The 17443-nt window shown below is 41.7% G+C and overlaps 1 protein-coding gene across 3 annotated transcripts in view; it reads left to right on the top strand.

Annotated features, from left to right (window-relative positions):
- The window catches only part of DOP1B (DOP1 leucine zipper like protein B), a 1145257-nt gene that overhangs the window by 69633 nt on the left and 1058181 nt on the right, over window positions 1–17443 (top strand). For all 3 annotated transcript variants that reach the window (XM_069636119.1, XM_069636117.1, XM_069636118.1), the window contains exon 2: window positions 4182–4340. In XM_069636119.1, coding sequence (XP_069492220.1) covers window positions 4203–4340 — 138 coding nt within the window. In that variant the 5' untranslated portion in view covers window positions 4182–4202. The remainder of the gene's footprint in view (window positions 1–4181; window positions 4341–17443) is intronic.

Below are 17443 nucleotides of genomic sequence, written 5' to 3'. Positions count from 1 at the left end.
CCCCCACTGTATTTAATATTTTATGTATTTCAATCGTTATTTCCCCTTGTGCTCTCCCTGTTGCCTTGTGGGCGCTTTGAAACAGTATTTACTTACTGGATAAGCGCCTAACAAGCAAACAATAAATACAAATAAAATAACTGGTATGCAGCACCTTGTTCGTTCCCATGCGCCCAGCCGCCTTGCTAGCGAGAACTGCCTTTAATGAGGATATGGGATGGATGTCGACATGCCGAGCGCAATAGGCCTGGCACCTTGTCAAAGGACACATAGATATGTTGATTTCTTGGATAGATTGGATGATGCCAACAACGCTGGAAAACTCTCCCTCATGCTACTCGACCTCTCTGCAGCATTTCATCTGGTGGACCACAAGACCCTCTGCCACCACTGGATATCAATTGCACACTTCGCTCCAGAAGCAGCCAGTTGGGTCGCTTCCTTCCTCAAACAGAAGCTCACAAATCTTCTCTGGCGAAGCCGCAGCTCCACCCACCCCTATGCCATGCGGTGTGCCACAAGGCTCATGCCTCTCGCCTACCCTCTACAATATTTACACAAAACCTCTGATTGACCACTAGATTCCATAGGCATCTCCTTCACAAAGTACGCGGACGATACGCAAATACTCATCCCATTGTCAGGTTCTTATAACAAGGACTGCATCACTGTAGACACCATCTATGAGACCATCCAAATCTGGATGATCCAACTCAGCCTGTGTCTCAAGGACGAAAAGACTGAGCTACTCCTGATCAGCCCCTCAGCCCGACTCTCTAACCTTGATCCAACATATCAGCTATTCCCTAGAAATGGTCACAACCTCTCGGTCTGCTCATCGGTCAAAACACTGGGCATCTATCTCGACACCTCCCTCAACATGACCCGCCAAATCAACATTGCCTCTGCAACAGCCTAGACAATTAAACTCATTCGTGCCAGCAGACAGTTCTTATCCACCACAAACAGCCTTTCTGTTGCCCACGCCCCGGTGCTGTCCAAGCTAGACACCTTACCCTGTGGGACCTCCAAAAGAAACCTGTCCAGGTTCCAGGTCATCGAAAACAATGCCCTCACAGCAGCACTGGGCCTGACTAAATCTGAACACATTTCCGAGCTAAGGCGCTCAGTTCACTGGCTCCCCATCCGGGAAAGCATACAATTAAAAATCCTCACGATAGCACACCGGTGCCTGGCAAACTAAGCCCCGACTTGCCTTGCCCAGAGGATCAAGAAATATACGCCAGACCGCTCAGCTCTTCCAACAGCCAGCGCCTAATCTGCGCCAGATTCAAACGGACACGAGCAGGTGGCTCAAGTTTCCCCACTGTTGTAGCTAACCTCTGGAACAACCTGCCGCTCTACCTTTGCTCGGAGACATGCCAAACAAATCTTCCGAAAAGAATGAAAGACTCACCTGTTTAACTAATAGCCTCCACCACCGGCTTGACCTATTCCTACCATGAAACTGTACCTAGCTATGTAACTAGCGCCCAGATGCCCGAGGGCTAGGTGTGCTGTTATAAATGTGAAAGTAAAATAAATAAAATAGATGCAGGAACTCGTTGAGTTGTATATGGACTGGCACTGTGTTGAACCAGCTGACCCAAAACCCAAACCAAAGGAAAAGGCAATGAAAACATTATAATAGTGAATTGATAAGTCACAAGTGTTTGAATAGATTATGATTGAGTGTGATTGATGTTGGGAACATATTCAGGGCAGTCCCAATAACATTTGGTAATCCTGCTGCTGTAGCAAACAATTTGTATTAGTAGACTTGGTGGAGTTGGTGACTTGGACAAACACCTGTTCACTTGTCATCATGTTACTTTAGTGCTTTTATTTCCTATGCCTGTCAAAGTGTGCTAATTGTTAACATTTATAAAAAGACTTGTGTGTCCCTAAACAGAATCAAATTAAACGTACAGTACTGGAAACAAAGAATTCTCAGCCGAAGAAATAATAAGAATAGGACATGCAGTCTCCCTTACAATGCAAGCACTGAGTATTTGGTATTTTGACTTTACGGTTTGCGCCCTGTTGTATGTTGTTGTGGAACATAGGCGAAAAACATGAAATTCACAAGGAAAACCAAAAACATGAAAAGAAATACATGAACTTGAAATCATTTGAAAGTAAACAATGCAAAAATATCACACACCTATTCTTTTGTGAAAGTAAAATATTTTTATATAAACTGCTTTTTATTCAAAAAGGTTGATGGTATATACCAACTACAAGTTATAATGATCAGGTAGTAGTATTGTCTGTAAAAATCCAGTGTATTGACTGGAGGCACTTGGAAATTGTTCACAGATGGCTCAAACGACAAGGGTATGTATGACACGTTGAAAGCAAAATCCCAGTCTACCATGAAAACGCTTGATGGGCTACAAGCCCGTCCCATCTATGTAAAAGAATTAGTTTTGTTGAATCAATCCAATAATTGCAATTATCTATTTTGGCCTATCTTGTAAATAAATAAGGCATTGGTGGAATTCTAAAACGTACTTGCGAGTAAAGTAGTCACAGTTCAATACTTTTGAAATAAGAGCAATATAAAAATGTATACGCGCTTTGGAAAAAGAAAAGATAGATGTGTTTTTTTCATAGCTTGTAATTGACTAAAATGTTATTGTTGACTCTCAAAATAGAAGATGGAATAGTTTGCATGAACAAAGAAAAATAGATTTTGCAGTATATCAAAATATATTTTGTGCTATCACAATGGTCTAGGAGAATAACATGAATGGCTATAGTGCAAGGTTGACGCAGATAAAACGGATACACGCAATACATACTCATTACTAGGACTTTGAGGGTGAACAATTGCTATAGGTTTGCATCTGCACCATCCACATTCTCAACACAGATCTTGTAAGGCAGGCTGCCCTGAGGTCATTCAGCTGGGTCATGCATAGTGGTGGAGGGTCTTCTTTGGCTATGTAGGCCAAGCAGTCAGAGGTTTCTCAGCAACAACTGTCTTCCACTTGTTGTCCGTGCCAATGATGTGAGGTAATGCCAAATTTGGTATAGATGTCTTCCATGCGATGGGGATCAGGCTCCTGCGAGCGGTCATCACAACTTTCATTCGATTCACTATCTTCATCGACTTTCTCACTCATTTCCTATTCGGTATACTCCGGTTGTAAAGGCATGGTTGAATGGAGGCCCTAATGGAGGATTGAAGAAGCTAAAAATCCACTGTGGGAGCAAACCAAATATTAGTAATTTGGATAAAATAATGCACTGGTGTTTATTTTAAAATGGCATGCATTAGAAAATGATGAGGAGAACAAATGGACATGTTTTAAAAACACATGGTGCAAAGACAACAGCAATAGGCCCAAAGTTAGGAAGTTATCATTGGCCCATGAAAAAACAAACTGATGTAAATATAAAATTTAAATCTGGTTTAACAAAAAAATGTGACAATTATGTTATTTTCGAAAGTGAAAGCGCTTATAGCGAAAAGTCATTAGAGCTAGTCTAAGTCCTTATTCGGTTCTATTCGTCGTAGTTGTCAGTTAAATGAACAGAGCAAAAAGGAGTCGTGTAGGCTTGGAATGAAATAGACTGACACAAAGGCAGCAGAAACTCCAATGTTGCCTTATCAGAAAGGGGTTGTTAATACTTATCGAGGAAAAAGGCGTCTTGGAATTTCCATGGAGACACGTCAATAGATTGCACAAAGAGGACGTTTGAATGAGACGTGCACTGGCATTGTGATAAGCGGCGTAAGCTTAAAGTTAGCATCAGCTGATGTCCGCTTGAGGGGCGGGTGCTATGATTTACTGCCACAAGGGCACTTAAAATGTGTGCGATTGATTAACGGGTAAGATTATCGCAAGATGCTGGTTTACGACCTGGGAGGTTTGCATGTCTAAATGTCTGAAAATCTAAGGTAAAATGCACTGGAGAAAAAAAAAATCTGATCGATCGATATATGCGCAAAAATACATTCCCTATCCATTGGTCCAAGAACATTCCTGAGAGAGAACTTTCCCTTTAAGGCTTTTGTGTCATTGACTTCACAGCACACCATTTCCCCTGAATTTCTTATGTACACAGAGAACATTAAAATGTATATTTTGATTGACTTTGCCACCATACTATCTAAACCACGTTTTATTGTATGTATTGCTGTAGCTTTTTTTTTTTCTTTTGTGTTTCTGCAGAGTGTATGGTGACAATGTAAAATGGATCCGCAAGAACTGGAACTTTTAAGCGATTATAAATACAGAAATTACTCCTCAGTAATTGAGAAGGCTCTGAGAAACTTTGAGTCCTCCAGCGAGTGGGCCGATCTAATCTCTTCGCTTGGCAAGCTCAACAAGGTATGTAACTTCATGCTATGTTTCTGCTGTGGTCCTGTCCTACACAATCTAAGATCCTCTAATTTGTATTTATTTTTGTGCACCTTGAATGCATTGTACTGCAGCAGTTAACGAAAGGGCAGCCTCCCTTTCATTGCTGAAATGAAACCGCTATTGTAGCCTCTTGAATGGATGGTGAGGCCTGAGCGGATATTGCTAGACCTGTGCTAATGAAGGCTACACTGGACTATCCGGCTCATGACATTCGGGTTGGCTACCTCGCACCTTTCTTTTGTTTATTGTATTCCTAATCCGCCTCTTTCTGTGGCAGGGAAAGCACACCAAGATTAATGTGTATACCTTTACTGTGAGATAATAAGATGGGTGTTCCTGTAAGCCTACAATAGGAGGCATTGTACTAAAAAAACGTTGGATCACTTAGTTATTTGGAAAATCCCAAAACAAGTCAGCCTCCAGTCTGTTCAGATCCGTTGGTGACAGTTAAAATTGGTAAACAGTGGATTTTACGCAACATGATATAAGTCATTTATAACGCGCCTGTACAGAAGTGTTTCTAGGCGTGGCAAGACAAGGAGGGAGAAACGGCAGGAGGACAAACCACAATCTTACTAGGCCTTGTGTCATTCAGATGCACATTTGTGAATCGCAGGCCTCTAGTGGCTGGTTAAAAATATGATGTTATTTATATAATAGTCGGTTATTTATGTAGAGATTTCAAAAAAGTGTTTTACATAGAACATTTTTGTATACCATTAATATTAAGCAACGGAAATTGGTACTTTCGCTATCGATTTATGAGGTAAAATGCTGACTTGTCCTTGCTGGGATTGAAACAGGCTGATCGCAACCAGATCCAAGCAACAATCCCTTAACCCGTTGAGCTATCTTATATGATTTTTAAGCCAAAATGGATTCCAGTGATCAGGTGGTGCAGGTCGCAGGTTCTCGTTTCTTGAAGAAAGTTGAACCCACTGTGGCACATGCTTTTTTTCTTAACGCGGTTGTATTTAGATGTGTCCGATTAGCAGGTGATTGTGTTGCTCTTTTATGTAGGTATCACTTGTGTTACGTCGTCCAGGGGCCCGCCATCTGAGGGCATGTGGCCTTGTTTTATTTGCTTGATTTTTGAGTAGTCGATGGTCAGGATATCACATCATCTGAGACTCCTGCTAAGGAGGGAGGTGACTGGGTAGTCAATGTAAGTTACCAGCAGCTTTTCTTGTCCGCCATGGAGGTTGTTCCAAGTTCTGTTTAATTGTACTGCATACTCCACCAGGATCCCTGTAGTGCACCGTGAGAAATAACTAGGCAGTGTCGCTATTTTTAAAGAGTGAATTGAAGAAGATAGTAACTTTTTAAGAGGTTATCCAATTGAAGCTTATAATGTGCAGTCTCTCGTGGCATGATGAAGAACTTGAGTCTGTGGGGAAAGAAGACAAGGTAGATTGTAACGAATCTCATGGCCAAACGCTGTCCTTCTTTTAAAAGAATCCATTTATTCAAGAGAAATTAAAAACCAGTAATCGCCCTCCTCGGCGTCCTACCAAAGCCGGTTTCATATCCAACACAAGGATTTCTCAAGGCAGCCATGATCATTAAAGGTGCTGACTTAAACAGACACCTCTTTTTAAAGTCACAATGCACATTTTGAATGATGAACACATTTGTGAGGAAAGCAACTTATGGTTATCAAAAGGAAGCATCGGCCAAACGTTAAAAAAAATACACAAATGCATGCGTTATTTAAATGTTCATTAAATGGTCTCTGCTACATGCGCAACTATTCAGCATATGCTTTGCAACATAAACCCACGGTGCTTCAGTGTTGCAGGCGCTCCCAAAAGGAGCCTTGCATAAGCTACCACCGTTGATCAAAACAAAATATAATGCACAGCCCATGATTGTAGTTGTGAAAAGATAATTCAAAACGAATGCTGGTAGTGATGCAGCTAGGTTTGGCATGTACATTTTAGGTTTTTATTTGTACAAGTTGCCAGATGGTCTGGATCTTGCAAGTCACCCTGGTCGCAGGCACAGTTGTGCTCATCACGTGCTGTTGCCTGTTTGGGAACTTAGGAGGCAGTAGCCAGTATCTGGTAGTCTTCTTTCAAGTCTCTACTTCAGCTTCTTCCCAGTGTGTGCTTTGTTTTAGGGTGTTTCGCTTCCTACTGAATTCTGGGAACCTAGACCGTGTAAACCTGGAGTACACAGTGTTTCACTGAGGTATTGGGAATATGATCTTTGCGTCCAGCAATGCATGGTTTCTTTATGTGGATAGGTCTCCAGCCAGCCTCTTCCTCTGCAGGATTCGGAAACTGGACTTTAAGTCCCATGGTGCAACACTACTCACCTGAATTGGTATTGGTCATAACTACTTCAGTTTCTAAAAATAGCACTCATCCTTTTGTTTCTTTGTGTTTGTCTTTTTGGTGCACTGCCTGACTTCCTTTGACTTGTTAGACAATCTGTCGCTCCGATTCATTGAGCATATGCACGTTAATCCCCACAATCATACATTTCCTGCCGTTCATCAGCTTGATGGATAACTTCTCCTTTAGAAGTATCTGAAATATGGACATAGCTTTCCACAATGCAACACTTTTACTTCCTTTGGATCGTTGGGCAACTTCCCCTTCAAAAGTATTAAGAATACTGCCATACATTCCCTCAATGCAATACACATTGGTGCACTTAGGACTTCTACCTACGTCCCGCCAAAATAAAGTTGACCCATGGATGTTCTAAATGCGACACAGGCTACGGCGTACACTGGACATAGCGGAGGGACACATGGGGAGGGGCCGGTGACTGCTCACCCCTTCACTTCCCTCTCCGCCACTGGTGCATGCTTGCTTGATTCCAGTTGGTGATGTTAAGTGAGATGAACAATTGAGGGAAGGGGGCTCTAACAAGAGGGAGTGATCTAAAGATTAAAGACCATTGCCTAAAAAGGGTGGTGGGGGAGACGCATGCCCCAAACAATGAGCAAGGTCTGAAAACATGTATTTTTAGTCACTCAGCATAGTATAAGGTGTTGGTGTTTGTATACATTCTGCGTATTGTAAATAAATCCATATGGCTCCGTTTGTAAATAAATTGCTTTCTGTAAATAAAACGCTCTTTATATAACCAATTCACTTGGTGTGTAAATCGACCTCATTCTTTAGAATACATAATGAGAATGGCTTTTGGGACAAATGGCACCAATCAATGTAAGTTCCTGGCTTCTGTGCATAAAGTCAGAGAGCATTTTGGGAATGTAGGAATGACCACAGATTTTTATATTTGACAAATATATCTGAAATGGCGATTTTAAGCATGAAACCCTTCTGAGCTCGTAATGCACACTGGGCTTAGTGTTCATATAATTTGTCACAACACTCACTCGAACAGTAAAATGTCTGAAAACCACGACTAATTCTCAATGGAACCGTCTTAGCTCTTGGTTGTGAAGCTTGTGTCCTCCTGCTTGAATAGACTTCTGACCTCACGAAATTAATTCCTTTCACAGATTTTCAATGGATCGCTCCATGGACGAGGAGCAATCACCACAGGTGCTTATTAGTGGGATACAGGGGGATTTGTATCTCACTAATAAGGGGGACGTGGGGTACTCCAACGCCATTGCCTCTACTGATCGCAGCCCTAGAGTCCTCGGCCTGAATGGAATGTTTAGAATGAACAGCTTAATGGCTTCCACTAATTGTTACAAAGTGTAGAGAACAGAGGATACTTTTCAGTCCACTTTTTATTTTGCTGAAATCAGCCAGCACATGTTTGGTAAAGTGCACAGGTGTCAAAAACAGATTAAGCGTTGACCACACAAATAGTTTTGACTTTTGTGTACATAGTTTACAAGTATTTGCCTGGAATTCACAATTTGTCCGCTATTGTCATTATATAGTCTTGTTGTTGGCGAGGCATTGGGAAGTGAAAGACCATGGGCCTCATTCCGAGTATGGCGGTAAGGGATACCGGGCACCGGTAAGGAGACTGGTGCTGGTAATTCTTTACCGCCCTACTACAAGGTCCCTTAGCGGGTCCCTCCAGTAACACCTGGTCTGATCAGGCGTTATGGACGGGACCCGCAAAGGGACAGGGACGCAAATAACGTGCTTGACATGCGCTAGCCCGTTATTTGCGCCCTCCCCATTGCCATTGAGCCCTATGGGGGCTTGAATGGGAATGGGGAATGTTATTTTCATTGGGGACTTACCGGTCCCGCAAAGGTCAGACTACACCGGTAAATCCCCATTGAACTAGGCCGGTGCCGGACCCGTTATTGGTGGCAGTCATGGCGCAAATAGCGCCATGACTACCACCAATCTCTGAATGAGGCTCCATGTCTTCAAAGCTTCCGCAGCCCGCTACCCTTTTTTATAAGTAAGTGTGTCTGTAAGTGCCTTTCTGGGCATGAACTCCACACCACTTTGCATGCTGTTTTTATTTTTCCAAAAACTAGTTTGCATGCAGAAAGATACGCAGATTGTGTAATGTTTTAAATGAAGCACTTAGTCTCAACTATTTCTTCAGCCCTCTTCCATTACATGATACCAGTTGGCAATGGGTGGCTGCATAACAGCCAAAACTAAAAAAAGAAAACAAAAAAAGCTTAAAATAGCATAGAATGGAAAATTGTGCTGAAAAGCAACAATGCCACAGAGAAGGGAGACAAAGTGCAGTTTGGCTTTAATACATTTTGTGGGGTGAAATCTAGCCCCTGAAGGCCAGAAATAAAGAGGCCAGAGTGGCTTGGGAATGTCCATTAAAACCTCAGGCCTAACATCTAAAGGAAAGAAAGTGGGCGAAGATATGCGCAATGCCTTTCATGAAGGAAAAGAGAGACATGTGGCTGACAAATCCATGGAGAGCTGCTGCACTGACACATATAGATAAACAGCAGCGCATACAGTACCTTCAATGGAATACCAGATTGTGCTCCAAGCAGCCAAAGTTAAACGGAGCTCATTGCATGTCAAATAAATAAAAGAATGCCATTTCATTTTCCCTCATCCAAATTGACAGTATGCTAAGAGAAATGCTCACCCGACTTTCAAAGCTTGAACATGATGTTCTCATACAACAGCCCTATAAATATGTACAATCCAGAAGTGACGATCATGTATTTTGAAACTATGTGCCTTATAAAATGCCATATAAAATTGCAATTGTGTGGGAGTTTCAAAGGCCATTTGCTGCAGGATACATAAACTGTCATTTCTCCCAGCATGAAACTAACCTCCAAGACCTTCCCTCAGCTGCCCTGAAGACACAGGCCTTGTTGTCATGATCAATCAGGGCCTTTACTTAAAAATATAAGAAAGAAATAGATTATTTAGATGTAAACCACTGTAAGGACTGATGAGTCAATGTTAGTTCTTTCAGTAGAAGTGACCTGGAGTTCACAATTCCCATACGTGTCCATTGAGAGTTGCTATCGGGGCCTCACAGGCCTGGAATGGCTAAGCTAACATAAACATGAGTCAGGCTCTGGCTTGTCACATGCTTAAGGGAAATGAAACTGAAAGAGAATAAAGAAAAAAAAACAGCAGTTTGGTTAATGGAAAAATACTTTTTATCGCATAAAAAAGGGCAGCGTGCATGTCACAACGGTAATTCCAGACTTTTATTAAAGGTGACAGTCACCCCCGTGTAACCATGCTAAAACGATTTTGGTGTGATAAACAGAACTAAAGCTATTAATGAAAATTTGATCTGGGCCTTCCCTTGATTCCGAGAGATATGAAAGTTGGTATGAGCGTGCAGGTAATAATTAACATGGGAACTGTAAAGTGGCTTATTTTTCACTGATATGGCTCCTGAGTAAATGATGAAAAACTGTATCCCTGCATAGGAAGGGAGTGCTGACTTCAGACTGGCCTTCTATAATTTGCCTTAAAGTGTAGTTCTCAAAAATATATTCATACATGTAAAGATTTAAACATTTAGGGTACTTGCCATGTTGAGAGATTATTTTGTTTAAAACATGACTGAGCCCATCTGTCAAAGTGGCATGAGGAAGCTTTCTCCTCCCACAGCAGTCCCAATTCACTTCCTGTCCCCTTGTCCTATTAGCACACGGGTGGGAGGGGGTAGTGAAAACCAGCCAATCCCTTTCGCAAGAATCATGACAAGTTAGTGATGCATTTGCCCTATAATTAAATCAGTTTGCATTAGAACTGGACTTCTTCCGTTAATTCCGAGAGGCAACCTGCTGCTGAAATCTGGCGAGAAACATCCCAGCAGAGAGGCCTAAATCTTGCATTGGAGACAGGAACCAGGAGACCTAAAAGCTGATTGGGACCTCTTGGAGGATTCAGAGGAGACACTGGACTGACCCCCTTGCTGTGCCAGTGGTACCCTGCAGTCCCCTGGTGCCCAGTTCAAGGCCTCTCGTGTAAGTAAAACTACCCCAAAGCCATAGATTGTGTAGGCCCTATATTCATGCATTGTTTATTTCCCCATAGACAAATGTCCTGTCTGTGTAGATCCCTAGCATATTTAATCAAAGTAAATCAATTAATTCCCCTATAGTGATCATGGGATGTGTTTTGTTGGCATTCAAAACCAACAATCTTTTCCCAGTGTGTTGTGAGCTGGTATAGACAAAGATTTGCCAAACATATTGATCCCAAAACCCCATTTCCACGTGAGTGTGCAGGGTGAAAAAAATGAAATTCCCCATTGATTCCCTTTATTTTAAATCAGAAGGGTGAAGTCTGGTAGTGCCTTTGCATATGCACGGTGCAAAACAAAATTGCCCCTTTGTACCCATTGGGCTCTGACCAAAACCCCAAAGCCCTGCCTGTTCTTGTTAGGTGTAGCCAAACGAATTTCCTATTGCTTTTCTGTTTCCCATATTGTTTGTGATTTAAAAATCCCCAAATCAATTTTTCCTATTGTGTTCCCACTCTCTGCCACTCCCTTCCGTTCAGAGGAGTCAAGTCTAATTGATGTTTGGAGGGTGAGGGTTACTGGGAGAAAGTATAACAAAATCTGCAATCGCTGTGTGTGCTGAATTGTTCTTGTTCTGTATTGGTGGGTGATTTCAAACAAAATAATTGTAACTGCATATCTTAGTATTATCTCTGTGTTGGTGTCTTTACGGAAGCCATTTTTGTTCTTGTGTTGCCACAGCATTGGTGGCTGATGTTAATCTATGTGTGAAATTTGGGTTAAATACATTAAACATCTATATTAATACAGGTCGTCCTGGTTCGTAGCCCATTGTGGCACCGGGTACTTGTTGGGGGTGGGTACGAGACGGGTTGGAGGCCTCACCAAATATCATAGTGATTTGTTGTGCGCCACATCCATTGGGGGAAATTCACTCCCTGAGTTGAGTATGAACGCGTAATAATCACTCCATTTCATTTGCCTAAGCCCTTTCCCAAGTGTGTGAAGCCCTTCTTGCCTGCCGTTGTTTTTGCTTGCATGTCTGTTTTGTCAAGTTGCACACTGAGCCCCCCCTCATACAAATATGAAGAGGGTGGAATGCTTTCTCTAATAAGTGTCCAAAATTAAAATGTTGCATTTTCAATTCGGATGTTTGTGCAAGTTGTTGTTGGGCTCCTGGAATCCTCAGGGAGAAAGCACTATGTTTTGCGTGTTGAATAGTATTTGAGGTCATTGGTGTATGTGCTGGAGTTTGCCATCAACCCATTGTTCCGCCGTGACAGGTACTGTCATCTTAGGCACGCTGATGTATTTCATGGTGCACTAATCGAGCAAAGTGAATTTGCCTTGTTTTGCATATTATTTTCCAATGCCCAGGGCTGTATTACAATATTTTGACCCACAAAGGGCTTTGCATTTTATTTTTATTTATTTATTTATATCGCGCCGGCTGCCCGCAGGCATCAGGGCGCAACAAAGAGACTCCAACAAACATGATTTCATAGTTGGTTACCCATGGGCATGTTACTGTAAAAAGTTTTTTGAGTTGTTTGTTTTATGCCATAATTTCATGGTCCTTACTGAGAGTAATGTATTTATATATGAGAACCATTTTCATATATACCATGATGCTGAGGGTCTCCTTGAAAAGGACAGGGGAGCACCAATAGTGGTTTGTGTCAGAATCAGGAAAATCAAACTAGCACCATTCATCGCTCTAAATGCTCTCCAGTATTCTCTGCTCTGCACAGGGTCCATGCTGTGTTACACGTTTGCATGGTTCCCTCCTTTCCTCTAGTACAGTAATTTGCCAGAGTCTGAAATATTCAACGATTAAGGCAGGCAATGCAGAGATCAAGGAACCGATTCACTGACATGGGAACGTCACAAAGCAACTATATTGAGAGAAATCATACAATGCAGGCAACAGTGGGGAACCGCCTTATATGAAATTGTTTCATTATATTGAAGAAAGGAGATGTGGTTTTCTAAATAATTTATGAAGCAATTGCTCGCCTACCAGTGCCCCCCCCTAAGTTCTATCAGTTTATTCCGCAAACTACGATTGATGAAGTGGAAGAGGATTTTAAATAAATAGCTGCGTTTTCACTAATTTCCCAAAAAGTTTCATGGTGGTTCTAGTTATGCAGCAAGATAGGAAAAGGAGTTCTCTAGTAGTAGGGCCTGCAATGAGAAGGAGCAGCTTCAGATTGGAGTTTTAATAAAAGTGGAAGTGTACATTGTTTGAGTGTTTAAAGATAAAAGGATTTGTTTCGGCAAGTGGTAAGTCCGGCGTGACTTGAAGTGTCAATATGGGACTTCTGTGGTCTTTACTGGGGGGAGTTCTTAACCAATTGGCAGCTCCATTTTGAAGGTGCTGCTGTCTTCAAATGGACTTTTTGAGGAGACTCAGCTGCAGGCCATTGATGTGGTCTATCCAGGATAAAACTGATTGTGACATACATGTGCAGGGATTGAGGACAATAGCACCCCGAATTTATCATTGTAACAGTGGAAAAGCCTTGGACATTCAGCAACTTAGCAGCTTTGAGCGTCTAAACCACAATTCACTCGGTTTATTTATTTTTATTTAAAATGCATTTGGTTTATTTCTTAAACCTTACATTTGTGCAACATATTGGTACAATTTAAAGATAATATGAATGAAAACGGAAAAAATAAAAAAAAATCTCTAAACGAAAATAGCATAGTCTTTAAAATACTTATGTATAGTTTGCAGCAGTGATGTCCTTCCAAAAGTGGACGATTGAGGACACCATTTTTCTGTTTCCCATTAAAATATATCTCCACCGTGCCTCAGTGTCCAATGGGATGGTTGCAGACTTTTACTGTATGTCAGCCTTTTCTGATTCAGCACTTCACATTCCATTATTATATGTTTGATGGTTTCTTCAGTGGCTTTGCAAAATCTGCAGTTAGTACTGTTCAAGGGATTCAGAGTCCATATGCCTAAGATTTGTCGTGTCGGAAGGATGTTTAACCTAAATCTTAGGAAGGTGTCGCATATTTGGCGATCTGGGAATAGGTTGAGGTAATGGGGCAGTTGGTTTATTGCTCTTGCTTCTCTGTTAAGATTTAGCTTGTATTCATTCTTTTTTTCTGTCTCAATCCAGTCTAGTCTAGCCAGATTTTTTTGGCTTGTTGAGGCCTTTTTATCAGCATGTCGAGTGATATGTTTTTTTCCGAGCATATGAGCTCTACGGCTTCTCTCCATCTTTTCAGTACAGAGTTGTTTGGTGTTGATGCTGATGCTCTGAATATATCAAGTGTTGCGATGTTGTCTTCGTTATTCAGTTTCCTGTATGTGTCAAGGATTTTCCATGTGATTATGGATTGCAAAGATTGAAGGCCGAGCTCGTAGCGTATACGTGGCATGGGGGTTGATTGTGGCAGAGATAGGATTTTCCGCCAGTAGATGGCTTCAAGTTGGATCCATATAGATTGATCTATGTTAATCAGGCATCCCCCCCGTATGTCAAGATTGCTGTTACTTTTTGCTTGTAAAAAGCTAAGGCAGGTTTGATCGAGAACTTACCAAATTTCCGGTGGATGATTAAACCCTGTCTGGCCAGCGATTTGACTTTTGATTTTAAGTGGAGTGCTCAAGGAATTTCGCTCGTTGATTGATTTATCGAAATTCCTAGGTACTTGGATGTGGTGACTTGTTCCAATCATTGGTTTTGAAGGAAGAACACCGGGAGTTTCAATTTACCTTGGGCTTTCCGTGTTAAAGTCCTGACTTTTGTTTTTTTTATATTTATGGTGAGTTTGTTGTGATCCATGTATTTGATCGTTTTGTTTAGTGCAATCTGAAGACCGCGTGGCGTTTTTGCAAGGAGAATAATGTCATCAGCATAGATCAGACATGGTACAGCACTGTTGTTAAGTTTCGGGGGGTTGATATTAGGGGAGTTGATGCTTTCCTCATAGTCAGATGTGAACAGGTTAAATAGGGTAGCAGCCAACGGGCAGCCTTGTTTGAGCCTGTGCCATGTTCTGATTTTGTTGCTTACAATCTCATCTGCTGTCATTCTCACCTGGATCTTGGTGTTCGAATATAGGAGTTTTATAGGTGCTAGTATGTTGCTAGGACATCCGCATAGCTCCATTTTTTTCCACAGGAGGTCCCTGTTGATGGTATCGAAGGCGAGTCTTAGGTCTACGTATGCAACATACACTTGGGTGTTCGTCTTGTCCGCTTCATGTTTTAGTATGTTCAAAATCAATAGGTTTATGCTTGTGCCAATTCTTCACACAAATCCCGTTTGTCGAGTTGCTTGGTGGTAGGTCAGTTTTGACCATGCATTTAATCTTGTTAAGAGGTGGTTTGCGAAAACTTTCCCCAGAGGATCTAGTAATGTCAAAGGTCGGTAATTCATCGGATCTTTGGTGGATCCCTGTTTGTATATGGGGATTATTGTTGCCAACTGCCAAGATGTAGGTATCCTTTTGGTGCTGTTGATTAGGTCGATGATTGCACCGCAGAATTCCGCCCATGGTTTAGGATCCTTTTTGAGAATTGCATTTGATAGCCCATGGGTGCCAGGGGCCCGTGATGCATTTAGGTTCTGGATCGCATTTTCGAGATCTTTTACTTCATATACAACTTCCCATGTGTTTTCCTTTTGGGTGATGGTTTTTCCTTGGATTGCTGGTCTTTCTTTATATAACTCGGTGAAGTATCTGGTCCAGTCTTGCTCAGTAACCTCGACTATCATTGCTTCTTGTTTGTTAGTATTTGAGTTTAACAGGTCCCACAGACGTCGGATGTTATTTCTGAGAATAGACATCATGTTTTCTGCATTCTCTTGTTCTTGTATCATTTTCGCATTTTTTAACCAATTTTTGAATTTTTGCTTGGCTCTATGTATTTTTGTTTTTTTGGTTAAACTCGTTTCGTGTTTTGCTCTTCTAACTTCTCTTTGCATTTTTTTTTTTTTTTGCAGCAATCGAGTCATTATAGGTGTACTGATGCCTCAGGTGTTGAAGGTCTTTCCGGACGGTTGTCAGTTTGAACTAATTCAGTAGCCATCCGTAGTTTATTTTGCTGTTGTCTTTTAAATCAGCATTCTTGAGTGTTTCCGTCAAGGTTTTTAGTTTGTGGTGGGCAATTTTGAGTCGGTTCATTCTGGAGTTTACCGTTATTGGAGGGAAGAGTATTCTCCTTGGGGAAGTGCCGCTTGAGTCCCACGAACGCTTCAGGATGTAATGGTCGCTTAGGTTGCTGGATATGTTTTCTCCTTCCTTGATGGCTGCTGAAATTCTTTTCGTGACATAAAAATAGTCTATTATGGATTGCTTGTTTCCACATGACCAGGATGGAGTGGGGGTCAATGTGTCTTTGTTTATTGCATCCAGGCGGATGAAATTCCTATTGTCTAATTCAGCTGACCATCTTCTTGCACGGGGTTCAAGTCGATGTTCTTCTAGCTTTTTTCCTTTCGAATCATAAATATGGAAATTAAAGTCGCCACATAAGATGTGGTCTATACCTTCGTATTTCTGTGTGTTGATATCAATTATGGAAAGGATTGTGTCTCTTGTCTGCTCGTCGTCGTGTTTCTATGGGTTCCAATAAACGTTGGTAATGCTCAGATATTTGGAGGGATTCCCTACATCTTTTGTGGTTTGTTCCAGTTCCGGTGATCTTCGTTTTTTGAGTATTGTGTTTTGTGCGCAGGTGTCTAGGTTTGTGTATTCTATGACCTCATAGGAATGTTGTGTCTGATTAAGGTGATGTGCCCGGCTGATGGTCTACCTGCGTTTCCTGCAATTGCGGGATTCGTCTCCGTGAGGTATCCTTCGCAAATTGGAGGAACAGTGAGCCAGGTCTCTTGTAAGCATATTATGCTGGCATTATTCCAACCTGCATGTGCTTTGTGGAACACATGTGAATGACCACGTGTGTTCCATGAACAACATGTCACAAGCTGATTAATGTCTGAATTTCGTTGTTATAGTGAAGTTTTGTCATTGTAATCATTGGTGCTATTTGTTGAGTCGAGGTTTCTCCAGAAGGGGGTTTTGTCAATACTTTTCCTGGTGCCTGCTCTTCTCGGTCTCTGCTGATGTGTATCGGGGTTATGGAAGCTGATGTCACTTTCATTGGAGCTCTTGTTGTGCGGGTTCCAGAGCTTGGTGTATTCTAGGTCTTCGGTGCTGCTAATTTCTGAGCACATTTGGCTGTTTTCTAGAACGTGCTCGTGGTGTATGTTTTCATATTGCTGAGCGAAGCATTCTACTGTTGATGGATCGAAACCAAGGTATTTTATGTCTTTCTTGGATGAAGCAATTTTCCTCAGAGTTTCTTCTGTGTGACAATGTATCAAAATGTCATCCAGACTTTTGTCGTTAATGAATTCAATTGTTTTCAAATCTTTCGTAGTGATCGACTTTAAATTTGGGATGGCTTGAAATAGGCAAAGGGTGTTCGTCCTATTCATGATCAGTTTTACATCACGATTTGTTGTCCTTTCTAGTCTTAATATATACTGATGGATCTTGTGAAGTGGGTCAACAATTTGTGGGTATTTTAGTGGGCTCGTTTGTTCTATCTGACTAGATTTCCTTGGTTTGGGATGCATCTGGTCCTCCAGATTCAAGGTTTGGTCCGAGTTCACTGACTCTGAGGGCGTAGAGGTTAAAGAGTTATTTGACGAAGTTAGATCGCCATCTGAGATCTCCTC

This window comes from Ambystoma mexicanum, chromosome 7p (genome assembly GCF_040938575.1).
Source record: "Ambystoma mexicanum isolate Mex_15411 chromosome 7p, UKY_AmexF1_1, whole genome shotgun sequence".
Lineage (NCBI taxonomy): Eukaryota > Metazoa > Chordata > Amphibia > Caudata > Ambystomatidae > Ambystoma > Ambystoma mexicanum.
This window is presented reverse-complemented; position numbering and strand designations above follow the sequence as displayed.